This window comes from Varanus komodoensis, unplaced genomic scaffold (assembly GCF_004798865.1).
Source record: "Varanus komodoensis strain SLA01 unplaced genomic scaffold, ASM479886v1 scaffold6_4, whole genome shotgun sequence".
Classification (NCBI taxonomy): Eukaryota; Metazoa; Chordata; class Lepidosauria; order Squamata; family Varanidae; genus Varanus; species Varanus komodoensis.
Genome location: NW_025336347.1, coordinates 5,088,450 through 5,111,875, shown reverse-complemented (window position 1 = coordinate 5,111,875; position 23,426 = coordinate 5,088,450). Strand labels below are relative to the sequence as shown.

Below are 23,426 nucleotides of genomic sequence, written 5' to 3'. Positions count from 1 at the left end.
TCCTTTAATGTCTTGTGTCTCTTGTGGTCTACCAAGGACAATGTATAGAAAACAGGATGGCTGCTTCTATGAATATCTTGGCACAATAATCTTTTCTCCTATACAATTACACAGGAAGGGACATATAATGATCCATGGCTACTTCCCAGAACATTTTCAAGTTTAGTTTGTGCTGTCTGACACATATTCCAGCTGCTCCAAGCAGTTTGAACTTGTAAAAAAAAAGCAAAGCAAAAAGACCAAACAAAGAAACAAAATGGCATCCTTTGACCACCATATAAGCTATTAAGAATTTGAATAGTCCCATAGAAAATTTGGTAAAACTGCAAACCAATCCATATATTTGCACTCCACTCTGAGCACTAGTCTGGCCATTTTGGATTAGCTAGGCCCAAAGTCCAGACCAAACAAACTTTTTTCCTATCTGTACATACAAGTAGCATTTTTCAGTCAACAAGCTACTTATGCTAAGCTACAGCACATGGAAAAGAGAATGATTTGATCTTTTAACCCAGGTGGCCTCCCTGCAAGTATTTTTTAGATGTGAAAAATTCTTCCTGGCAAAAATGTGCAAATTGGCACAACATGGAGACAAACTCTTTCTCTTTTCTGTTCGCAGGGTTCACTTATGCTGCCCTTGCTCTCTGTGTTTATTTTGACAAATATAGCTGTGGCATACATCCAATGCATCATTTTAGCTGTGCTCTTTTAACAAACGGCTGCATCACACCCAACTTTCTGAGAGAAAATGTTCTACTGTCAGCATGTGACAAGGAACATATAAAACACGCTAGTCCTTTATTCCCATTGACTTGACAGATGACAGTTGTTTTCTCTGCATTGCTCCAGTGAAAAAAGACCAAGAACAAAGGGGATATTTTGATTCATTAGAAAGAGAATGGATGGGAGTTTATGCAGGAGGATGGACTTTTTGATTTTCCCAAGGATTTCCAGAAATGATTTGGGTGCGAGGGGGTGGGGGGAAGATGCATCATTCTTTATCATTCAAACACTTACGTGTGCTTCAGTTTATTTGAAATTCAGGAAAATAGCACTATAATTTAAATAGTGGCTTTGAAAGTTTATTTTCCGCAATGCATTGCAGCCCTTCTTTTATCTTCTTCCTCTGCTTTATACTAGTAGAAAAAATGCAACTCAGACTAAATCCAAGTCCCACAAATGCCCAGAATTAATTTGATTTTGACATGAAGCTTTTACTTTGAGGAACCTGCTAACAAAACAGAACACCATAACTCTGCTTTGCTGGGATGAATTGACTAGCCAGCCAGATTAAATCTGAGATTACAGGAGCATCAGAAACAAATTAAATGGTCCAGCAAGTAGTATAAACCAAGATTTTGTATGCGTGTGTGTGCACTCACGTGCGCATAGACGCATGAATCTCTTGGCTCTCCATCATGTATCACAGCTAACACGGCAAGCCTGAGCAAGTAGAAGAGAGCAAAAACCTGTTTTTGCTTTTACAATATGACCAAAGGTAAAACTGTAAAATATTACTACTGTTTACTTTTAAGGTTTAGAAAAGAGTAAACAGCAGAAGAAAAGAACAGACAAATAAAAAAACAAGCTTTAGAAAACCTTCTATCCCTTTCTATAGCCACATCTATCCATTTCCAATTTAGAATGACAGATACTGGTAGTTTCTTGCAGTCATCATCCAATTTCAGTAGTTCATTGAATGCTTGTACCTTGCTAGATAGGAATGTATCTTCTAGTTAGACAGTAAAGTGGCCACTTATGCATTGCCAAGAAAGAGCGCAAAAGAGGAGTCATTTTATAAAAGTTTGTGCAGGCTAATTTATATGCATATAAATGCAGATTTAGAAATGGTTGTAAACCAAAATGAAATAGAGAATATCTAACCCTCATGAGAAAAACTGATCAGCTGACCTACAAGTGTGCCTGCTCACTTTCCTGCCCAGGATGATAGATACCCTCAAGGCCCCTGCTATCCTTTCTTATGCTTATTCCTCTTTTAACTGGACACAAATAGAATAGTTCTTTAAATAGAGGACTGTCCTATGTAAAAGTGGACACATATCCACTGTCTCTATACAAGCCATGAAGGCAGTGAATTCTAATTCACTTTTTGTTCAGCTTCTTGTGCACTTCTTCTTTTAAATGATTTTTTTCCCCTTTGGAAAGGTAAGAATGTCTATTAAGGAATGCACACCGCCATCCTATAGCCTGATAGGTCACGTATTACACCAGTGTCTCCCTCTTCTTGAAATTACCAGCATGTGGGCGTATTGGAAAGGTGCACAATGATGCAGATAGCTTTTCAGCCTATATATTAGTACACACTTTGACAGATAATTTTATTAATAGGAATATTATTTTACTGTACAATCTGTTCAAAGCACACCAATGTTTAAAGTATAAAAAGGAGCATTGTTATATTCTGGTGATCTACACTAAACTGAAATGTTAAAATTAGACTAGTATGATCATATAAGAATAAAGCAAGAAGCTGCAGAAGATGCTTGACTGGTTCTTCTGTTTTCATTGGAACTGGGAGCTGAGGAGAGTATGTGAGCTGGTTTGGAGCAGTGCTGCTGAGTGAGGGACTACATAACCCTTTCTCACAGTATCCCAGCTGTGTCAATATCTTCACAGCCATGGTTACGATTGGAAAGAACAGCTCGCAGCTCTGAAGGCAGAAGCAAGGTTCAAAATGATCTTGGCAGGCTAAACTCTGACGCAAGACTATCATGATGGAATTCAACAGAAATAAATGAAAACTCTTTATTTAGACAGGAAAAAAAATCAAAGGCAGAAGTGTAGGATGGAGATGATTTGACTTAGCAGCAGTTCATATAAAAAGCCATGTGCATCTGAAAGGACAAGTAACTAATAAGAGCTCTTGCAATCTTAGGCTGAATTCACAGAAGATAGTGTCCAGATCATGGGAAGCTATGCTTTTACTTCGTTCTGCACTGTTTGTTTGTTTGTTTGTTTATTACATTTGTATGCTGCTCCATATCCCAAAGGCTCTCCGGGCAGCTCACGGTGATGCTAAAAAGCAGTCAACATAATTCGAAAAAACCACAAAATAGAATAAAACTATAAAATCCAATATACAAACATGCAAATTTAATTAGTCTAATACACAGGACAGGAGCACAGAATGTACAAAGTAGTAGCATTAATATCAAATAATAAGATCAGAACAGCAACTGAAAACAAGTGTTAAATAAAAAGTTCAATAATGAAGCGATGGAAGTCCAAGAACAAGGGTGCTAAACATACCTCCATGGAAAGACGATTGCACAAGCAAGGTGCCACAGCAGAAAAGGCCTTTCTTCTCCCCAGTTTGCCTTTTACTCCACTAGGCTGTGGCTCCATGGAGGTGGTCTGGTAGGGATATATGGAGACAGGGATTCTTTTAGCTATCCCAGACCCAAGCCATCCAGGGCTTTACATGTTAACGTCAGCAGTTTGCGGTGCTTTTTTTGTAAGAAAAAAGGTGCCGAAATGCAATTATTTACCTTTTGCATGTAGTCAATCACTGTACACACACCCACACACTTCAGTTGTGTAACGAAACGTAACGGTTGCCACCCGCAGTAAGCACTCAGCACGCGACCACACGACCAATCACAAAGCGAGCGGCGCCATCACAACCAGCGTGGATGAAGTGCGTATGCATTGGACTCGACACACAAGCAGCCCGCATGCACCGTTTTAATGATTTTGCCGCCAACCTGCTACGCTCGACAGGGTGATTCAAATCCACGTGGGCCAAACATCAAATTTTCAAAAGTTACTTTTAAAACTTGGAAAATCTGTCGAAAAAAGGTGCTGGAACTCCGTTCTGCTGCATTCTATGACAAAAAAAAGCACTGGCGCTTTGGATTGGGGCCAGGCAGCCAGTGCAGCTGACAGAGAAGCACGTGATGAGCTCTCCAGGAGCAGTCCTCATTTCCTAGAACACTGTAGAGGGCGGCATATAAAAGCTTTAAATAAATAAATAACAGGACTGCTGCCCTGTTTTGAATTAGCTGGTGTGTCCAGACCATCTCCAAAGGCAGCCCCATGTAGAGTGCATGACAGCCATCCAGGCAAGAGTTACCAGTCCATGGATTACTGTTGCAAGGCTCCTCTTGCCTAAGTAGGAATGTAGCTGAAAGATCAGTCCAAGCTGATAGAAGGTGCTCCTGGCCATCTATGTCACCTGTGAAGCAAACGACAGCTTGGGGCACCCCCAGGCTAAAAACTTTGTCCTTTAGGAGGAGCATGACCGCATCCAGGGCAGGTTGAAAATTGTCCATTTGAGCAGACTGACCACCAACAGCACCTCCATCTTGTCTGGATTGAGCTCCAGCTTATTAGCCCTCATCCAGTGCATTACTGAGCCCAGGCACCAGTCCAGAACAGTCACTGTCTTGCCTGGATTGGATGAAAATGAGAGGTAGACCTGAATGTCACCTGCACATTGGTGATACTTCAGCCCAAGCCTCCAGATGGCCTTTCCCAGCAGTTTCATGTAAATGTTAAAAAGCATGGGGGACAGAATGGCGCCCTGGAGAACTTCATGACACAAGTACCATGGTGCAGAGCAGCAATCACCAGCTCCACCATCTGGGGACTGTCAGCCAGGGAGGAGCAGATTCATTGTAAGGTGGTGCCACGAACTCCCAACCTGGCCAATCTCTTCAGAAGGATGACATGGTCAATGGTGTCAAAAGCCACTGGGAGGTCCAGGAAAACCAACAGAGTGTGTTCTCCCTGTCTTTTTCCCAGCAGGGGTAATCCCTCACGTGACCAAGGCCATTACTTTTACCATGATATGGACTGCAGTTAGAAGCCTCTTGCCTGATCTGCTTGGGGATGGGGGTGTGGGGAGAGTGGCCTTCGACAGCATGGTTCCAAGCCCCCTTTTCACTTTTTGGAGGTTCACCGAAGAAAATCAGATGCTTCAGGTCAAATATGCAGCCATCACAATGCAGCAGGCCCTGTGATTCCTTCTGCTCAGCCCTTCCTGCAGCACCTATCCCAGAGCCCCACAGAAAATATGGGACTTCCAGAAAAGTTCAGAAGTGACAAAGAATGTTTTCAACTTCTAGAGTCCCAGTTGCACCGTACATGTGGGCTGTTCCTAATGAGGAAATAAGGGTTGGTTTCATAATCAGTTTGAAGTTGGGCTTTCAGGAAAATGATCGACTGCCTGTGTGGTTGCCAACGATCCACTGATGGCCAACTACCGAAGATTAATTGGTGCAATATCAGCATTTTAGTGACAAACGAAGGGACCTAGACAGCTGCTAGAGAGAATCATCATTTTCAACAAGGCTGGGGCACTGTGCCAGTGTCCCATTTCCAGTTTTTGATGTAGGATTTACTGAGGAATGATACTGCCTAAGTGGTACAGTATTTGGGTATTTGAATGATGAGCTTTTGGAGAAACTGGGACAGATACAACAGCCTCAGACTCTAGACATTCTGATTCAGTTGTGCCTGAGGATAGACCACTGGCTCAAGAGAAGGCAGCAAGCCAACAAGGATCCTGTCCTACTCCTTTCTGGCTGGTGACCCAAACCCTTCCCCATCCTCCCATGCCCAGAAACCAGTGGGCCAATGCCATCATATTGCAGGATCATGTTACACTTGTTGGGGAGAAGGGACATTTCATGAGAGTGTTCCTGCATTGTGAACCTACTACCAAGCTGCCAGAAAACTTCAAACCGAAAGGTTGATAGGTTCTGCTAGCTTGGGCCCTAAGAAACCTTCTGCTGAAATGGAAGGAGAAGTCTGTGGTTGCAGACTTCCTATATTCTCATTTATTTCATGGTCATTCCCATTATTCAGTCGATTGAGAATGGTGTGTTCCTCAGGAACAGTCTTGGGAGCCCGGGAAAAATGTGCATCCCCAACCTGATTTGCTGTTTCCATGATGGATAAATGGCAGCTGAAGGGAAGGGGCAGTATAGGAGTCCAGATAAGGAAGGTACTAGGCTCTTCTCCCAAAATACTCAGTGGTTACCTCAAATCTAAATCAGAAGTGGAAGAAGAGGAAGAATCAGAAACCTTAGCAGAAATTCCAAGACCAGCAGAGCTGGTGATAAGCCAAGATGCTGGCAAGAACCAGACCATTGAACAACAGAGTTAGATGAGGCAGATATAACATAATCAGTCCCATAATGCAGAATCGGATGAAAAGAGCTGACTGAGTAGCATCTGACTTCTCCACTGTCTGTCCCTCAAACAGTAGGAACCAACCTGAGGATGGAGCTAGCAACTTTTGGCTGGGAACAAGAGAAGGATTCATTTTGGAACCAGCTTCTCTGTATTAGGCCGTATTTCCGTAACAGCTGGTATTATAACTTGCTTGGAGTCTTTTGTTAATGACTTCTGTGCTGCTCCTTTTGTACCACAAAGCCAGCCTAGCTGACCAGCTGTAACATGGGGTGGGAAGCAACTCTTCCTGGGCTTCTTGGAAGCAAGGGTGAGGGAAGCCTCCCTTTTCAAGCTCCATCCTGCATTCCAGTTCCTTGAGCCTGAATGTGGCCCCACTATAACTCTGTGAACATGGCAAAAGAACAAGGTTGCTTAGGAACGTGTGAGCAGTCTGTTTGGGAGTGAGAAGCCATCAGATTCCCTGGGCTTGGCTTCCCCAACTCTGGTCTGGTTTGCAGCAGCCCTGCGTCCAAGTTCCTGGCAAGCACACCCAGCATCCACGAGACACTTGCCAAGAATCCAGCCCCACTCACGACACAAGCAGCACCCCTCTTCAGCACTACCTGCAACAGCCTTTGTGCTGGACGAAGGTTGCCAGATGTGGTTCCACAACTGTTTGCCGACTTTCTCTCAGCTCGGCTTACTTTGCAAGGCCAGGACAAGCATGAGAGGAAGTTCACAAATACCAAAGAGATGAATTCTGCTAGGGTTCATCCCAACACTACAAGGACTAACATGCACATCACTATTATTACTTCCTTCCAATCACATCCTCTGTGACGTTTATGTAAAACAGAAATGGCAGGAAATCCAGTGTAGCATAATTCACATACTTCATATGTACTTATACACCAACAACTGCTTGCTATCCATTGCAATTGTTCAAGTGTTAGCAGTTCAACTCTTTAAAGTATACTTGGTTTTTTTTGTCTGTCGTTGTGGTGGGGGAGGGTGGCGGAGGGTAATAAAATGCTTCTAACTTTTAAAATGTTGTGCATGCCTTTAATGCTGCTGATTAGGTCTTTTGTTTCTAAATTGATTGTCTCAATAGATTTATTTTTTATTGTTATTTTCGATATTGCATTGACTGATGAAGCAAACATTATCTTCTTGGAAGCACAGTGCAGCAAATCAATGCAGCTAAAATATACTGATGGAATGAAGATTCAATTAGAATAGTATATACAGTGTTTGCAAGTGGTTGTTGATTGATTATTATGCTTCTTGCAGTCAGTTCCTGAGGAACTACAAAATGGAGAAGGTTTTGGATACATCATTATGTTCCGGCCCCTTGGCTCAACTAGCTGGACAAAAGCTGTGGTTGCTTCAGTGGAGGCATCCAAATACGTATACAGAAATGAAAGCATCACACCATTATGCCCTTTTGAAGTGAAAGTAGGTGTCTTCAACCATGAAGGCCTAGGCACGCTGAGCCCAGTATATATTGTCTACTCCGGAGAAGATGGTAAATATAGCTTTCTCTTTCTTACAGTCAATAATGTCCTAGTGCCTTCTTAAATCAGCAGCTGAGATCTAAACTGTATTGTCCGACACCCCATTCAGTCACCCAGTTCAAAAGACAGCCACTGATCAGTTTGTGTGCCATGCTAGCATGTGAGTTGCTGGCATTCTGTCTCATAGGCTACATCCTAAGCATGCCATCACTGCTCCCAGGTGTCTTCCGACTAAGATGTAGGCCATATCATAATTTATATTTATCCCTTTATTTAACAGATTTCTATACCACTTATCTCTGTCATCTTATATCTTCTTTTTTGTGACATCAATGCTGGATTGAAGTGTGGTTTACTAAAGTATATGTTTACAAGAAATTCAATGCCCTTTTTCTTCTAGGGCCACAGATAGCACCAACAGGAACTTCTGCACAAAGTTTTTCAGCCTCTGAAATGGAAATATCTTGGAACCCCGTTGCCTGGAACCGACATACTGGAAGGGTCCTTGGCTATGAGGTAGCGCACTGCACACTTGCCACCAAATGTGGCTGGCTCATTCAGAATACTTATTTTTCTTACCCTTTCCCTTCTGCTCTCTTTTTTTACCCAGTCCCTATATTACTCCAGATTCTGAAGTTTTCTTATCTGTTCACTTTCTCATTTGTTCATCTTTCTGAGCTATTCATTTATGCATGCACTGGAGAAAGTAGAGAAAACAAGATTTCCTCCCTTTCCCATAATACTAGAACCTGGGAAGCTGAGAAGGAAGCTGAGTCGTGACAGATAAAAGGAAGTTTATCCACCATATGGATGGTTCTGAAGGGACTAATTCATGGAGCAGAAAGGTCTCCATGGCCAGTCATCCTGATGGCTGCGTCCTACCTCCAGGAGCAGAAGCAATAGGCCTAAGACCATCAGTTGTTAGGGACTTGAGCTGGAGAGTACTGTGGTCATGAATGTGGGTTTCCAGAGTGCAGCTTCTTGGCCGCAGCATGAACAGAGTGCTGGACCACACAGACTTTTGGACTGATCCAACATGGCTCTTTTTATGTTCTTAAGTACATACCGCCAACAATCGAGCTCCATTTTTGCCTTGACTGCTTCTCTTCAGTCTCACGTCTTTTTAGCTCATTACTCCATGAGCCCCTCCATGAGCCTCTTTCCTTTCCTTCAACCATTTTTATTTATTAATTAAAATTATATCCTGCTTTTTGCCCCGCAAGAGACTCAAACTGGCATACAGCAACAATACACCCACACAATAAAAAACAAATTTACAAAATACAACAAATGCCCATCAGAACATTTTTGACGTACCCTGGAGTTCTTGCTCTCCAGGGGATGATTGGAAAAGTCCATCTTTATTGGACATCCAAGTATCCCACCTGCAGTAAAGTAACCCAACAGTTACTTTTTAGCTGGCAGCCATAGCCTAGAGAATATAAAGCAGGACTGTCCAGTAGCCTGGCTAAGAGGCTCACTCACAGCTATGGGTAAGATTCTGGTATTCAAAATCCCTTGGACCAGTTCTTATTTTAACAAGCAATTCATTTTATTGGCAGAACACACTGAATACAGAATTGCTGCAGTAAAATCAGGCAGGAAAAGTTGTTCTAGCTAGTGAACTTGTCCAAACACATCTCTTACATGCTACACCAAGAGTGGAATTTGGGATCCAAAGTTTTTCTACCTGAAAGCAGGTGAATGGCGTGGTTGACATGTAGCCTTCCCAGCTATCTCCAGCTGAAGAACTGTCAAATATGGACGCTCCTCTTCACACCACAAATAGTCAATTCCATTTCCTCCTAACCAGTGTTCCTTTTTCAATCTGCCACTGAACATTTGTACCCACTGGCCTGTTTTTTGGATGGTGGGTGTCCAAAATAGTTGACATCTCCCTCTTCAGGACTGATAGTGTTGGTTTTGGCTACTTAAGTCATTCACCTCGAAACTTGGGACTAACAAAATATTGCAATGTGGAATGGTCCTACTCAGGATTCTAGCCAGCAATTGTGCTCTGCATATCATTTTTTCTCTTACCTTGTTTCTCATGATTACCTGTTCCAACTGTCAGCCAGTTAACCTGGAAATCATTCAGTTTTTTCCTGAATTTTTATTTTGTACTCCTACAAATCTTGGGATTCCCCATAGAGTGTTTTGGCTACATTTGATGGACATAAGGATCCATAGTCAGAAAATGAGTTTACTATTTGAAGATAAAATATATATTAAAGTAAAGTATGAACTGACTTATAAATACATGAACAGAAATAATAATTAAAATGTCTGTAAAATCAGCTTTCATTTGTTCCCCTTCATGCTTGAAATATAGATATTTAGGCTTTAAGCATTATTCAGTTTATCAAGGTTTCCCCTTTGGACATGTGTGTGGGTGGGGGGGGGGGAGGTGGATTCCTAATGATTGTGCGTGTGTTTCCTAGTTTACATTCAGAATTTTAAAAGCCATAAATTTTTATGCCTGCTTTTATATCCTGATCACTTTATAACAAACCAGCTGTCCCTCTTGAAAGATTATTTGTTGACTTGTCTTTTTCCAAACAAGGTTGTAATTGGGGGAAAAAGCAACAAACCACCTTTGTTCTTCAACTTTAGATCTTATATTGGATGGATGATTCAAAGGATTCCACAAGTGGCAAAATCAGAGTTAATGGCAATATTACAGCAAAAAACATTACCAGCCTCAAAGCCAATACAATGTATTTTGCAACAGTGAGGGCTTACAACACAGCTGGGGCTGGACCATCAAGTGTCCCTGTAAATGTCACTACAAAAAAATCACGTAAGTATCTGAAATAACCAAAAACACAAGCGCACCTGATCTGCAGCAAGTTAAAACAGCTAAGGGCTGGGAATGATTTCATTCAGTTTGTGCATAGATGTACGCTTACTACATTTGCAAGTTCTGAACCAATATGCAAGCTGGAATGCAGTTGTTCTTTAGTATTCACACTAATTCTAGTATACACACACTTTTGATTTTGCTTTGGAGTTCTTTGAACAAAAAGTGTGTAAAAATGCCTATATTAAGTGCCAGAGGGAATGAAATATGTATCAGGGAAAGTGAATCATTAAAAAGAACCCATGATGTAAGTGGAAACTATGCTTGTAAAAAAAGTATGTTATAGACCAAAGTACAAGCAAAACTGGAGGTATTTGTATAAAACTTCACACAGAGTTCTATGCAGAGTTAAAAATAAGGCAAGCTGATGCAGAAATGGGAAAGAACAATGAGAAACTTAGACAACTAAACATTGACATACCCACCCTTAGCAAATACATCACAGTTTTTCTAGTTTAAGAGCATTAAAAATGATGTGACTATCCTATCTGTACCTTAATTTCAAAAACAAGCCATAATATAGATTCTGACCTAACGATAACAAACAAAATGGCTGCCTCTCTTGTATGCAATGCATGTGTACTACATAGAAAATGGGTGTTTTCTAGTCAATGTCATTGAATGAAAATTTCTGTCACCCCTCAACAAACACCCATCCAAGCACGGATTAAATCAGCCAACAAATAAAAGTTTAAAGAAATCCATGTGGATTAAAAGAGCAAACAAGAACTCTTTTGTGCTGTCACTGTGCTGCGCTTTCCTTGTGGAAATGCATGCAATCAAGCAAAGCAGATCAAAGCCTTTGGAGTGTCCTGACCATGGGATAATGTGTTGCCAGGATGCAGCTGCTTTTTGGGAACTATGGCAAATGCCCTCTGGACTAGGAGCAGCCTCACAGCTGAGCCCTGTATTCCAGATTCTGGGTTGGGTTGGGTTTGCTACAACAGAGGGAATGAGGGAAAAACATGAAGCAACTCACAGCACTCTGTGCCATGACAAAAAAACTTGAATGACCATGATGTCGCAGGTCAGATGGAGTTTATTTAGCAATAGCTTGCTTCAAGGGTTGTGAGGCAGGGAATATTGTAAAAGAGCCGCAAATGAGATCCGAGGTTCATGAGAAACTGCTCAAAGCTGTTTGCGCAGTGGTAGAGCACAGACTTTGCATGCAAAAGCTCCCAATGAATTCCAGCTCCATATGAAATCCTGAAATGTCACTGCATGTCACTTCTAGGGAAGAGTCCTAGAAATGTTTTATAGTCCTCCTAAGCAGTACCGTTGGAAGATACAGGCACAAATATGATTGCATACTGTCTCTGTACAACATCATGTTTCTAAACTCATATGTGGAAAGCATCATCCAACATGACATAATTCTAAAATAATGGATAATGAGCTGAATTCCAAAGGAGAATGAATACACCTTTTGCTGTATATAAAGAGCGCGATCCAACACTCAGACAAAAATGACTATAGAATCTATTCTACTTCATGTGATGGATTTGAAATTAATCTGGGGATGGAGACTGAAATGATTCTGAGGATGGAGATTGTTATTGAACATGCAAATACAACACACATTTGGGAAATACTCCTTTTGCCATTTTGAAGGCTTGATCACATTTACAGCTGGAATTTCTACTAACTTTCAGTTAAATGAGGCACTTGTAAATGTTAGAAATTTCAGCAACTAAGAACAGCAAGAAAAGGCAATGGACTCAGAGCTGTACTTTTGTTTGCTTCAGCTGTTTGGATGTACTCTTCTTTTCTATTGCTAAAAGCAGTAGGAAAAAGAAAATTGGCTCAATGAGTGTTGCTGTTTCATTATAGCAGGACTATAGAAAATCCAGAGTCTATCAAAGAGTTAGTTGTGCTTACATTAATTCATTCATTCCGACAGGCGTTTCTGTGCCTGGATGCTGGATTGTTTCTGAGGGGTTTAACGGTCATATATCTATTTTCAGTTGTTTGCACTAGCATCACACAGAGATATGGTACAATCTATAGTTTCATCATATTATAGAAAGACAAAATATACTTTCAGCCAAGATGAATCACACAGCATTTGAACTGTGATATATTCTGAAGAATCTAAACTGAGGTAAGCTAAGAAATACAGTAGAAAATGGTTGCATCCGATAGTATTCCATGGTAGACCCAATTAAATGAATGGGACTTGAGTTAGACTAACATTGGATAGAACCCATTGAATACAACCCAAAATCCAGAAAGTTTTATAATGGAGATATTCCTACCCTTAGTTTTCCTGTTTGAGTGAGCATCACTGGAAATGCATGACAGCTGGAATGGTATTTACAATCCTCTGAGAAAGCAACCCTATTGTTCTCTGCCTTTATACCACTATTCAACATGTTCAGGCCTACTATTCGACATGTTCAGTGAAAATCCTCTTGGGCTTATGAGAGAAAGTGAGCCCCCAATAAATATACTTTAAATAATTGGAACATCACCTTGCCCTTTTTCGTTTAACTCTTTCTCCTTTTTAGGTTACGTATGGAGAGGTGGCCACTAATGCACAGGTAAAGGGTGTTTTGTGGTTATTTATTTTTAATGCATGCAGAGTCCTTATAAACACTCTTCTACACAGTGCACATGAGAGGGAGTGAATGATGGGGCCAATAATGTTCCTCAGGGAACTCCCAGCTACCGATCATCCTTGTTGACCCATCTGAGCAATGAGAACAAAGGTGACTTCTTCTCTTAAACGTATTATATGGCCTAAAGCCTCCTTACTTTAGTCACTGTAACCAAGGAAACTGTGAATACTCAACGCTCTGTGTGAGCAGCACAACTAGGCCTCCACTCAGATGCATTATAACCTCGCAGAGATGGTGCCACATTTTAAAATATGAGCAGGTCTTTGCACAGTAATTTTTCACAGGATACCTGCCCATATCCAGCTGTTCCTCCTTGCAATCAAGATCTCCATGGAATCAGCATCCTCAGTCATACAGATGAGCCAATGTGTAGACTGCAGGTTGGGAGAGCTGAGCTTATGATGTTGAGAGTGCAGGGCAATGCTGTGCCCCAGCTCCTCTCCTTGAGAAGAATTTTTAAACCGATCATCTTACAATATAATTAGGGACTATTATATCATTGGCCTATATTATAACAATAGAGAAGACAGTCCACTATTTGGAAGCATTTCTATTTGAAGATTCACCAGTCCAAGTCTGGTTTAAGGAGAAAGAACCCCAAGAAGGGAGAGAGAGGGCCCTGAAGTGTGCCCAAGAGCCGATGTAGCAAGGCACAGAGGTCACCTGCTCCCTGTCCTTCCCCACTGCTATCAGATGTATTTTATTTCTGTTCATATTGCAGTAGTTATTTCTAAATTTGCACCTGTACTTACCAATGAGTAAAGGCATTTTTAACCCTTTCTGTATCCTCTTTGTCCGGTTTTAACAACATAAGTGGTCACCTTATGCCAGGCGGTGTTTATTTTAAGATCCAGAAGGCACAACTAAGGAATCCTGTCAGTCAGTTCTATCTTTCCACTTACCAAAGACTGGTGTGTGGAGTTATGTACTACATAATTTTGGAGACAATAAAACCAAATCTGGCTATAACTTGTTTTTGTATTTTTTTTCCAGCTGTGAACTTGTGGTCAGTCTTTATATGGACAAAAAGGAACAGTTTTCATGGTTTTTCATCTTCTCCTTAATTGCTATCTTCCAAATTTTTCTCTATGCTTTTACATAAAAGAAAAGCTGAGAAATAGGTTTCACATCTATGCAGTCCTGTGTGTTGTGTCCTTGCTATACAAAAGCCTTGGATCGCCAGGCTGATCTCTGCTGGCTCCTGGGCCAGTGCGGTCTTGCTGCCAAGTGTAGGCCGTTGCTGAACAGGGCGCACGATTTCTTATGGCCTCACCCTCCCTGCCCACTGCAGCACCTTCTTTCAGTCCTCTCTGGGGCCACCCAGAGCTACTCTTTGACCGCAGAATGCAAGCAGAAGTGTTCAACACCAGCAGTGGCCCCTGACCTGCTAGGTACTCAAGGCCAAAGGATATGTGAACAAGTATGTCACTTTTAATGAAGCTCCTCCCCAGCATCCAGGTGGTAAAGCATGAAGCAATTCCAGTTGCAGTCTCTATGCATACAATGTCTAATAATGAAATCTGTTTATATTTCTTAATGCAGTTTTCAGATCACTGATTTTTTCCCCTGCTTATGAATAAAATTCACCTCACATGGAAAGGCAATTATAATAAGAGCCTTAAAGCAAGGGCCACATTTGAATCAGACAAATATTGCTACTAACATGTCAACTGTTCATGCCGTTCCAATCTAGAAAGTAATATTGTGCTTATCTTTCATTAAAGCACCAAGCCAGCGCCCAGCAAACATTGCCTGGAAATTGACCAATTCAAAGATATGCTTGAACTGGGAGCATGTGAAAACAATGGAGAATGAGTCTCAGGTACTGGGCTACAAAGTAAGTTGGTTGACCATAGAGAGTCCTTGCAAATGTCATGACTGGTGCTGTTAAATTTTTAAATTAATCCATGTCATAATATTTCATTCCTCCTATGTATTTAGAATGCAATGATGATTGGGACATATAAAATGTGTTATGTGCAGTTAGGTAATAAAAGCAGTCTATCTTGAGATCCCAGTGAATCTAAATAGCTATTTTGTCCATGTCTAAAGTGGTGAAAACAAGTACAAATTGTCAGTGGTTCTTAAGCAAGTAACCAGTGCCAGAAATCTCAAAGGTGGTAGAGACACTTGGAACACAAAGGATTTGAGTGAATGCTGTTCTCCTTGGGAATGAATAGGTTGTTCCTTAGTATCCCATATGGGCAACAAGTGGCCCTCCAAATCTGGTGGACTGCCATCCCAACAGTCCTACCTTACCTAGCCTAGTGCTGAGGGGTGGGGGGATTTGCAGAGGACCACATGCCCCCCCTCCCTGCTATGCACCATACAACAGAGGAGGGTAAACCAGTTTTCTACAATCTACTTTCCTTGTTTTGACTAGAATCCGGGTCTGTCATCTACAGTCAGATGCCAAATGCTGTGAGCCTACAGCTCTTTTGCACACCCTGGCCATACACCACTTAAGGGGCAACCCCCTGCTCTTAATGCTAAAAAGCTTCAGAGATCTCTATGACCATAAGGCAAAAGCTGGCAGGACAGCAGAAACAGCAGAAGCAACCTTTGCCTTCTTGACCTCCAGTCAGGTGTAGCTACACAGACTTGCCAGCCCACCTAGCAGGAGCACTTTAGATGGAAGGGAAGACACTGAGGAATCTTGGATTAAATTGGATTTGGACCTCTCTGGTCTCCTCCTTCCCACCCCACAGAGGAATGCTTCCTTTTCCTCCACTCTAAGGTTGATTTTCCAACGTCTCAGGAGCAACTCAGATATGGTTTTTCCATATCAGCTACAAGGGGGTGATGGAGGGATTTCTGACTCCCACTATCGTGCCAGCAGAACACTGTCAGAACCATCTTATGGTCCATGAGATGAGTACCCAGGGACCAAAGGATTTCTTTCTCAGGCCTTCTCTACATGAAGTATATTACCAAGACTTTTTTGTCTGTTTTCTTTGTGGAAGGTTCACGAGATTCCCCCAGGAGGGAGGGGGTTCCTCTCTGCCCTTTGATATGTTCTGATATATTCAATTACATAACAAAAGGTGGCATTCTGGGGATAGAGCAGAATTGCAAAACTATACTTGGCTTCAGTAGCAAGTCATGGAGCTATTTCAGAAAATGCAAGATTTTTTTAACTTTAAAAAAAGCGCAATAAATGCCTCATGTGGAAACACACCATACAATGCTTGGTTGCTGCTTACATTAGTTAAAAGTCTATTTATCACTGATAAAAACTTGTGAGTAGTCTCTACCTCTTCCCCAGAGTGCTGCTCTCCATAGTAAACACAAACAAAACACCAATCCAGTTGTGCAGACATGAATGAGTGCTAACACAATGGGAAGTGAATGCTTTACTACAGTCTTGGAAACTGGATCAAAGAAGCACTTTTGGAAAAGGATCAGTCAGCAAAGCTCCTTGTATACAGAAAACCAGGAAAGACCACACCCCTCTCTTCTCTTCTCTTCCAACAGTAGATAAATTCACACTGTTCACTACCTGGTCTAGATATGATTCTGCAGTATCAGGTCTGTTTCAGAGCTCACTACATGGTATGGAATAGTTCTGCTAATAGTCTCAGTAATAAGAGTCGCTTCTTGTGTTCTTTATATTTCAAAATGTGTGTTTTGTTTTGTTTGCTTTTGGCAAAAATATAAAGGATCTTACATCTAGGAAGAATATTAATCAGAGGTATAAGCCATATATTCAGGTTATTTAAAATACATAAAATGTCTGTCTTAGGTCATATTTTCTTGTTGACCGTACATCTGGAATAAAGACATTAGGCACAATTCATGGATTAAAACTACGGGCACAACTTTGCTAACTAACCGGTATAACTTGAACTCAATAAGCTCCTTCTTGTCTCTCCTTCTCAGTGAGTGTTACTGTTGTTTAAGGTGAGAAGTAGGGAATGGGAGACTGGCTTTGATGCTCAACAATGTCCTTCATTTCCCCCTTGACCCAACTGTGCTTGCTTGGTGTTTCCATGCCATGGAGAAGACTTGCTTTCCCCTAAAGAAACACACCTTTGCCTATATTGAGTTTAGGAAAAAGAAATGAAATGCTCCTGTGCAGACCTACAGATGGCTACTAATTCCACATGGCAAGCAACTGGGTGATCAGATTGCTGCTCTGCCTCACACAGAGGAACGGGGGACATAAAGTGTGCCATGTACCTATAAAGAGATTGGCTTGACCCTTGTGGCACAATGAACAATTGCTTCTGTTCTTTCAGACCTGGTGTAATACCAGATCTCCTGTATTTAGCAAATAGTATCCAAGCTTCTGTTACCACATATTTCTTCGATTTTTGTTGAGATGTCCTTCGAATAAGCCAAAATAAATAAGTGGGTTCAACTGCAGCCTCTGATATGCAATAAAGTTAATTTGTCATCTTATTGCTGTCCTATAGGTAAGTGTTGGACATTCCTCCGCATTTGGAAACATCGCAGGGTCTTTTTTACACTGCCAAAAATTACAGTTATAGCTAACACGTATTAAGCTAACTTGGTACATCATTTAGTCATAAATTCTATACTTTTTTTCTGGAAACACACAGTTCTTAGACTATTTCTATATGCTAGTTCTCTGATGAAGTAATATTGGCTTTCCAACACCAAGTTCACACTTGGTCACTTAATTTCTTTGTATTCTTGTGATGTTTAAATACACGCAGGAGAAACGTTGCATGGCATGACTGGTGCTCCATAGACTTGACTCGTACTCTGAAATCTGTGTGATTTTCTGTATAGGGTGCCCTCTTCAGTACAGCAACCTGTAAAGGTTGAGTCACTCTGCTGCAGATATAATCCACTGTATTACAGGATTCAAAGCTGAGCAGTTATGATACTGGCTATCAGAAACCAGCAGGCCTTAATTTTGTACATGTACACATAATGGCCCAAATGCTGCCTATTACTGCATTGTTATCCTGTAGACAGATTATAAGGTTGATGGAAGCTAGAAATGTCACTGCATGAATGACAGACAGGCATTATGAACATGTCCCTTCACTCTCTGATTACACAGGGTGAGTCTCCATAGAGAAAGCTTATAACCAATCGGAGCGGTCCATTTTTTCCTAAATGCATCCATAGAGTGCCTGAAAATATGCTGTGGAGTGACTTTGTGAGATCTGCACACACAGCCCACCATGTGGAGAGAGCTTACAAAAGCAGCCCACAATAACATAACCAGCTATGCCCTTCTCTCCTCTGATATTTAGATTTTGTATAGGCAAAATCGACAAAGCACTACGCATATACTGGAGACAAACAATACATCCGCTGAGCTGCTGGTACCTTTCGAAGAAGATTATCTCATAGAAATAAGGACGGTGAGCGATGGTGGGGAAGGAAGCAGCAGCGAGGAAATTAGGATTCCAACCATGTCAAGTGAGTTACTTCTTCTCCCCACCTCTGAAAATGCTGTTGCTTTGGTCCCTGGACTATTGGGAGGAACTAAAGCTGGAAGACCTTTGACTCTTACTTAGTATTATAGTGCCAGGTAAAGCTGGGAACAGTCTCATACGTGCCTGGTTGGGAAACAAAAAGCAATTAACATGGGGGCGGGGGGAACTGCAACAGAATGTTTAGGGGCTGTGTGAGCATCTGCAGCTTGCTGATGTAAGTAAAACCTGCAGCTGTACAAGCTGTGTGGAAATTAGTTAGTGGGCTGCACTGAAATCAAAGTCTTCAGCATAATAATCCTCATTATTTACTATTTTAAATGTGCCTAAAATATACTGAGTGCTATGCATAGGTTAAAATAGAAACTGTCCATGCCTGTAGGCTCCTAGTTAATGAGAAAAGGAAAGGGGAGATGGAAAGGAAAATAAACAGTTTGCCAGTTCATGTGCAGCACTGTGTGCCAATTTTTAATTTTTTTTTAAGCAACTGCAAGTGGGCTAAGTCCATTGAAAGGCATTCTGTAGGGGCTTGATCGTGGGTCCTCAAACTACAGCCCGGGGGCCAGATCCGGCCCGCCATGCCCATTTATCTGGCCTGCCGTGCCCATTTGGACCTGCTGTGAGCGCACACCTGCCACCGCCCGCCTCACCCCGCACGCAGGGAGGCAGTGGTTTGCTCCCTGGGGGAAAACGTTCTCCAAGCGAGCGAGCTGCTGCCTCGCGCACCCGCCTCTGCCCGCCCGCACCTCGCCTCGCCTTGCCCCCTGCCCCCACCTCAGCACACACGCACGCACCGCCCCCGCCGGCCCGTGCGCACCACCAGCACCACCTTTCCGGCCTGCGCGCACCACTGGCACCTTTCAACTGGCCCCCTGGTGGAAAAGTCTGAGGATCCCTGGGCTAGATGAAAATTCTGTGTGGGGACCAACTGTGATGGTTGTTCAAGCGTTCCGTCTTCAAGCGATCGTGACTACACTCACAGGAACCTTGAGAGCAGCAAATGTGACAGTAACAAAGGATGCAGCAAAAAAGGCAAGGTGGCATGAAAAGTAATGGAAGAGTAAAGGACTATTGCTAGAAACGATCAAAATGAAATGAGATCAATACAGAGGGGAAGAATTCCATGCAGCAGTAGGTAGCAGCAAGAGAGATAGCACAGAGGCAGGGGATAGAAATGGGAGACATTCAGAATTAATCATAAGATACAAAGAGAACAGGAACTAAAAAGGAAGAGTAGAGACATGAAATCAGGAGGATCTTATTCCATTGTGGTGATAGGAACTCTCCGTGGAGATTTTCATGGAGTGCCATTCTGTGCTAATATCCCCCTGCTTTGGGCAAAAGCTACACAAGTGGAAATCTAATAGGCTCTTTCTGGAAAGATGATTACTAGCGTGGCAATGATAAAAGCTGCTGCAGCCTCCATAGAGTGGGATAAGACGGTCCGGATACTTCAATTGGTGCAGAATATTGCTGCCAGGTTGCTGACGGGGACTGGGCGTTGTTCTCATATAACCCCAGTCCTTTGTCAGCTTCGCTGGCTCCCCATTGAAGTCCGGGCCCAATTCAAGGTGCTGGTGCTTACCTATAAAGCCTTAAACAGCTTGGGACCTGGGTACCTGAAGGAGCGCCTCCGTCCATACTTGTCCTCCCATCCTCTAAGATCGGCGGCAGAGGCCCTTCTCCAGGAACCCTCCATAAAGGAAATTAGGTGGGTGAGTACCCAGAGAAGGGAAATAAAAGAGCAAAAGCATCAGAGGACAGAAAATTTAAGTGAACTATCATAAAAGGCTTAGTGGGAAAAATGCTATTTTCATTAGTGGTAAGGTAAAAATAGAAAAAAGCAAGGGTAAATCTCAAGAAAACGAGTCCCAAAATCTTAGCATAACCCTGAGGAAGACATGATTATGTGTCTCAATCAACCTCGCCTCTGACAGTGGAGTGGCATTAATATTCCTTCCAAGTATCTCAGCAGGTGAGCCCCTCAGAAGTTTTGTATTAGACTGTTAAGAAGGTGTCCTTCAGTTGATTAGAATTCAAGTGCAGTGGTTTCAGTCTAGATTTCAAGTTGGAACAACTTGGATCCATGCACAACGGAAGGCTATGGCATGGACGGCAGAGAAGAGGAGAGAATAGCAAAGTCTCGTTTGGCCCATGGCATTTCTTCCATGGATATAATAAAGTTGGCTGCAGCTCCATACATTCTGCCTATTTGTGAATTAGGCTTCTCGTGTGCCCTATAAATGCAGCCATGCACCTGTCCGTCTCTGTCAATGGTGCAATACATAAAAGGACATTCTTGAAGAACTAAGCTTCCTAAACTATAAAAATCACATGCTTAAATTATGACGCTCTTTGCCACATATAGATTATCTTCTTCTAAGGAAAGTAAAGCAACCTGAGTGAGTTTCAACCTATGCAGTTTAAAATATGACATATATTAATCACATTTGAAGGAACATCTACTCCCATGTTTACCTACCCAATCACTGAGATCCAGCTCAGAGGTCCTTCTTAAAGAGCCATCATCCCCCAACGTGGTGAAGGAGATGGTCAATAGAAGAGCGTTCTTTTCAGTGGTCTTTCCCCACCTAAAGAATAGCCTTCCTAGAGAAGAATGGCTGGTGCCCTCATTATTATTGCTTCTGCACCAGGGAAAGGCATTCCTATTTTCCAGATATTTTAAAGTTTGAATGATATTGAATTGATTTTTTACTTTTAGGAATTTTTATGATAGTTTTATTACTATTGTACCTGAGTAATTTTAAAATTATGATCTATGTCATTGTTGTAAGTGCATTATTATATGTATTTTGTTTTTATGATTAGTTTTTATTTTTACACTGTATACTGCCTAGAGAGCCCTATAGGGCCATGGAAGCTGTTTATAAATTTAATAAATAAACAAATAAAGCACCTTTTATCAATAATGCTTTCATCACATGAATTTGAGTGCTCTTCTCTTTTTCTTTTTTACAGGCTTAAGCTCCGGAGGGACATACATCTGCCACTCCATATTTTATATGATGACAACTAAGATTATGATTCTGCTTTATATTTTCATTTCCCCTGGTTTTGCTGTTGAACGCAACCAACAAGCTGCCACTGGACTTTTGAAAGCAAAACAACCATAGAATTTGGGAGAGTTTCCCCATTCCCAATTGATATGTCAGTTACATCTGCCATCCCTAAAAATTGAACCTTTTGTGAAATATGCCTCTCCCTTTAAAATGTAAATATAATTCAGGCTCCAGTCCTACACCCACTTTCCTGGGACTACACCCTGTGGCTTATCTTTTGACTTGAAACACGTGTAGAATCACACTGTAATTAAATAAAAATAATAAAAATGTGTGAGTTTACAGTCTCTTTGATTATGAAAATGGAGACAAAATGGAACCATGTGGTTATAAAATGCAAACCCTAGTTTGTATTTCAAGAATCTATTTGAAAATCCAGTTTATCTGTATGTATGACAAACATACAAGATATTAACATCAGTGGAATCCCTTACCAGTATAACAAGGCTTGCCGTTGTTTGTGATGTTTAACATTTCCAACTTTGACCTGTAATGAAACAATATATATAACATTTTCAAATTTAATAAAAATATTTCTTTACAATTTTTGCTATGTGTATCAATATTTTGAAGCTTTCCTACTGAAGAAGTTCAAAAAGAAATAGTGACCTAAGTACTTGATAAGGTCATGGGCTTGCCTAACACTATCAAATTTCCTTCTTTTCATTCTGGATTCAAGCAAATGAAATGTTGAGAAAACTTCAATGTGAACAGAGCACTGATGTTGGGAAAGAATGCTTCCTATGGTATGTGAGTAACATGTTCATTAAAATCCCAAAGCACACTTTCTCTGCCAAACTTATTAGGACCGTAATTTGGTTTATGCCGAGCCCTTCTATATTTAGAGAAAAGCTAAATTTATAGAAATACATCCCAAAGCTACCAAACATGCCACAGAATCCATTTGAAGGACTGTACTGTGACAATAATGAATGGCTAGTTCTCAAATATTGACATGATTCTCTGCAGCGTATTTGTACTTATATTATGTAAGACAGACACATATTTGGCTCGATAAATTTAGAACTCCAAAGATCAACAGGGTAGGGTCCTGGAGGAAAGTTGCAGTTCATCTCTGAAGAAGATGAAGTTTCTTATTTGTTCCTTCATCCTGAAGGATAGCCAGTGAGCCAACTTGTTTGCCAACTGATGGGCAGGGCATTGAATGGAGAGGGTTCCCCAAGCCCTACTTCATGCCGCATTTTAGGACACTGCTTTACCCTGCATCAGATCACTGGTTCCTCTTGTTCAGTATTTTATATACCAGCTGTGCAGGTTATCAGGTGGGTCTTTTCCTACCCTGCACCGAGATGGTGAGTAGAGCTGGGGCAAATTATTTCCAGCAGTTTTGTGTGGTTCAGGTGAAAAGGACAAACAGATGCTCAGCTCATTTTCTGAGTAAAGGTCAATTTTAGCCATTTCCCACAGGAGATTACCATTCAGCTAAAGTGACAAGGGGAATTTAAACTCTCTCTTTGTGCATGTGTGTTTACAGATCTTCACCAGGCACTGAAAGAACTGCAGCGAGTAGCCCCTCAAAATGCTTCAGTCCTATACAATGCCATAAAAGGAATGCACTACACCATGATATCATATACCATGTTCTGGACATGGCAGAGGGAAGAGAAGGCTGTCTCTCTTCATCTTAATAGCAGCCCACCGTTCTCCAAAATGACTAGAACTCAATACAATTACCCCAAATGTTGCCAAAAATTCTCCCAACTTTCATGGGGAGACAGATAACAGCACAAAGGTGAAGGGTAGTACTTTCAGCCCCTCATTTATAGTTGATATGGCAAAGGTGT

General features: G+C 41.6%; 1 protein-coding gene across 1 annotated transcript in view; it reads left to right on the top strand.

Annotated features, from left to right (window-relative positions):
* The window catches only part of CNTN6 (contactin 6), a 136,790-nt gene extending 115,132 nt beyond the window's left edge, over window positions 1–21,658 (top strand). The window contains 7 exon segments of the mRNA XM_044451876.1: window positions 7,429–7,663; window positions 8,053–8,168; window positions 10,266–10,452; window positions 14,855–14,967; window positions 18,359–18,527; window positions 21,521–21,612; window positions 21,614–21,658. Coding sequence (XP_044307811.1) covers window positions 7,429–7,663; window positions 8,053–8,168; window positions 10,266–10,452; window positions 14,855–14,967; window positions 18,359–18,527; window positions 21,521–21,612; window positions 21,614–21,658 — 957 coding nt within the window.
* Window positions 21,659–23,426: the final 1,768 nt, after the last annotated feature.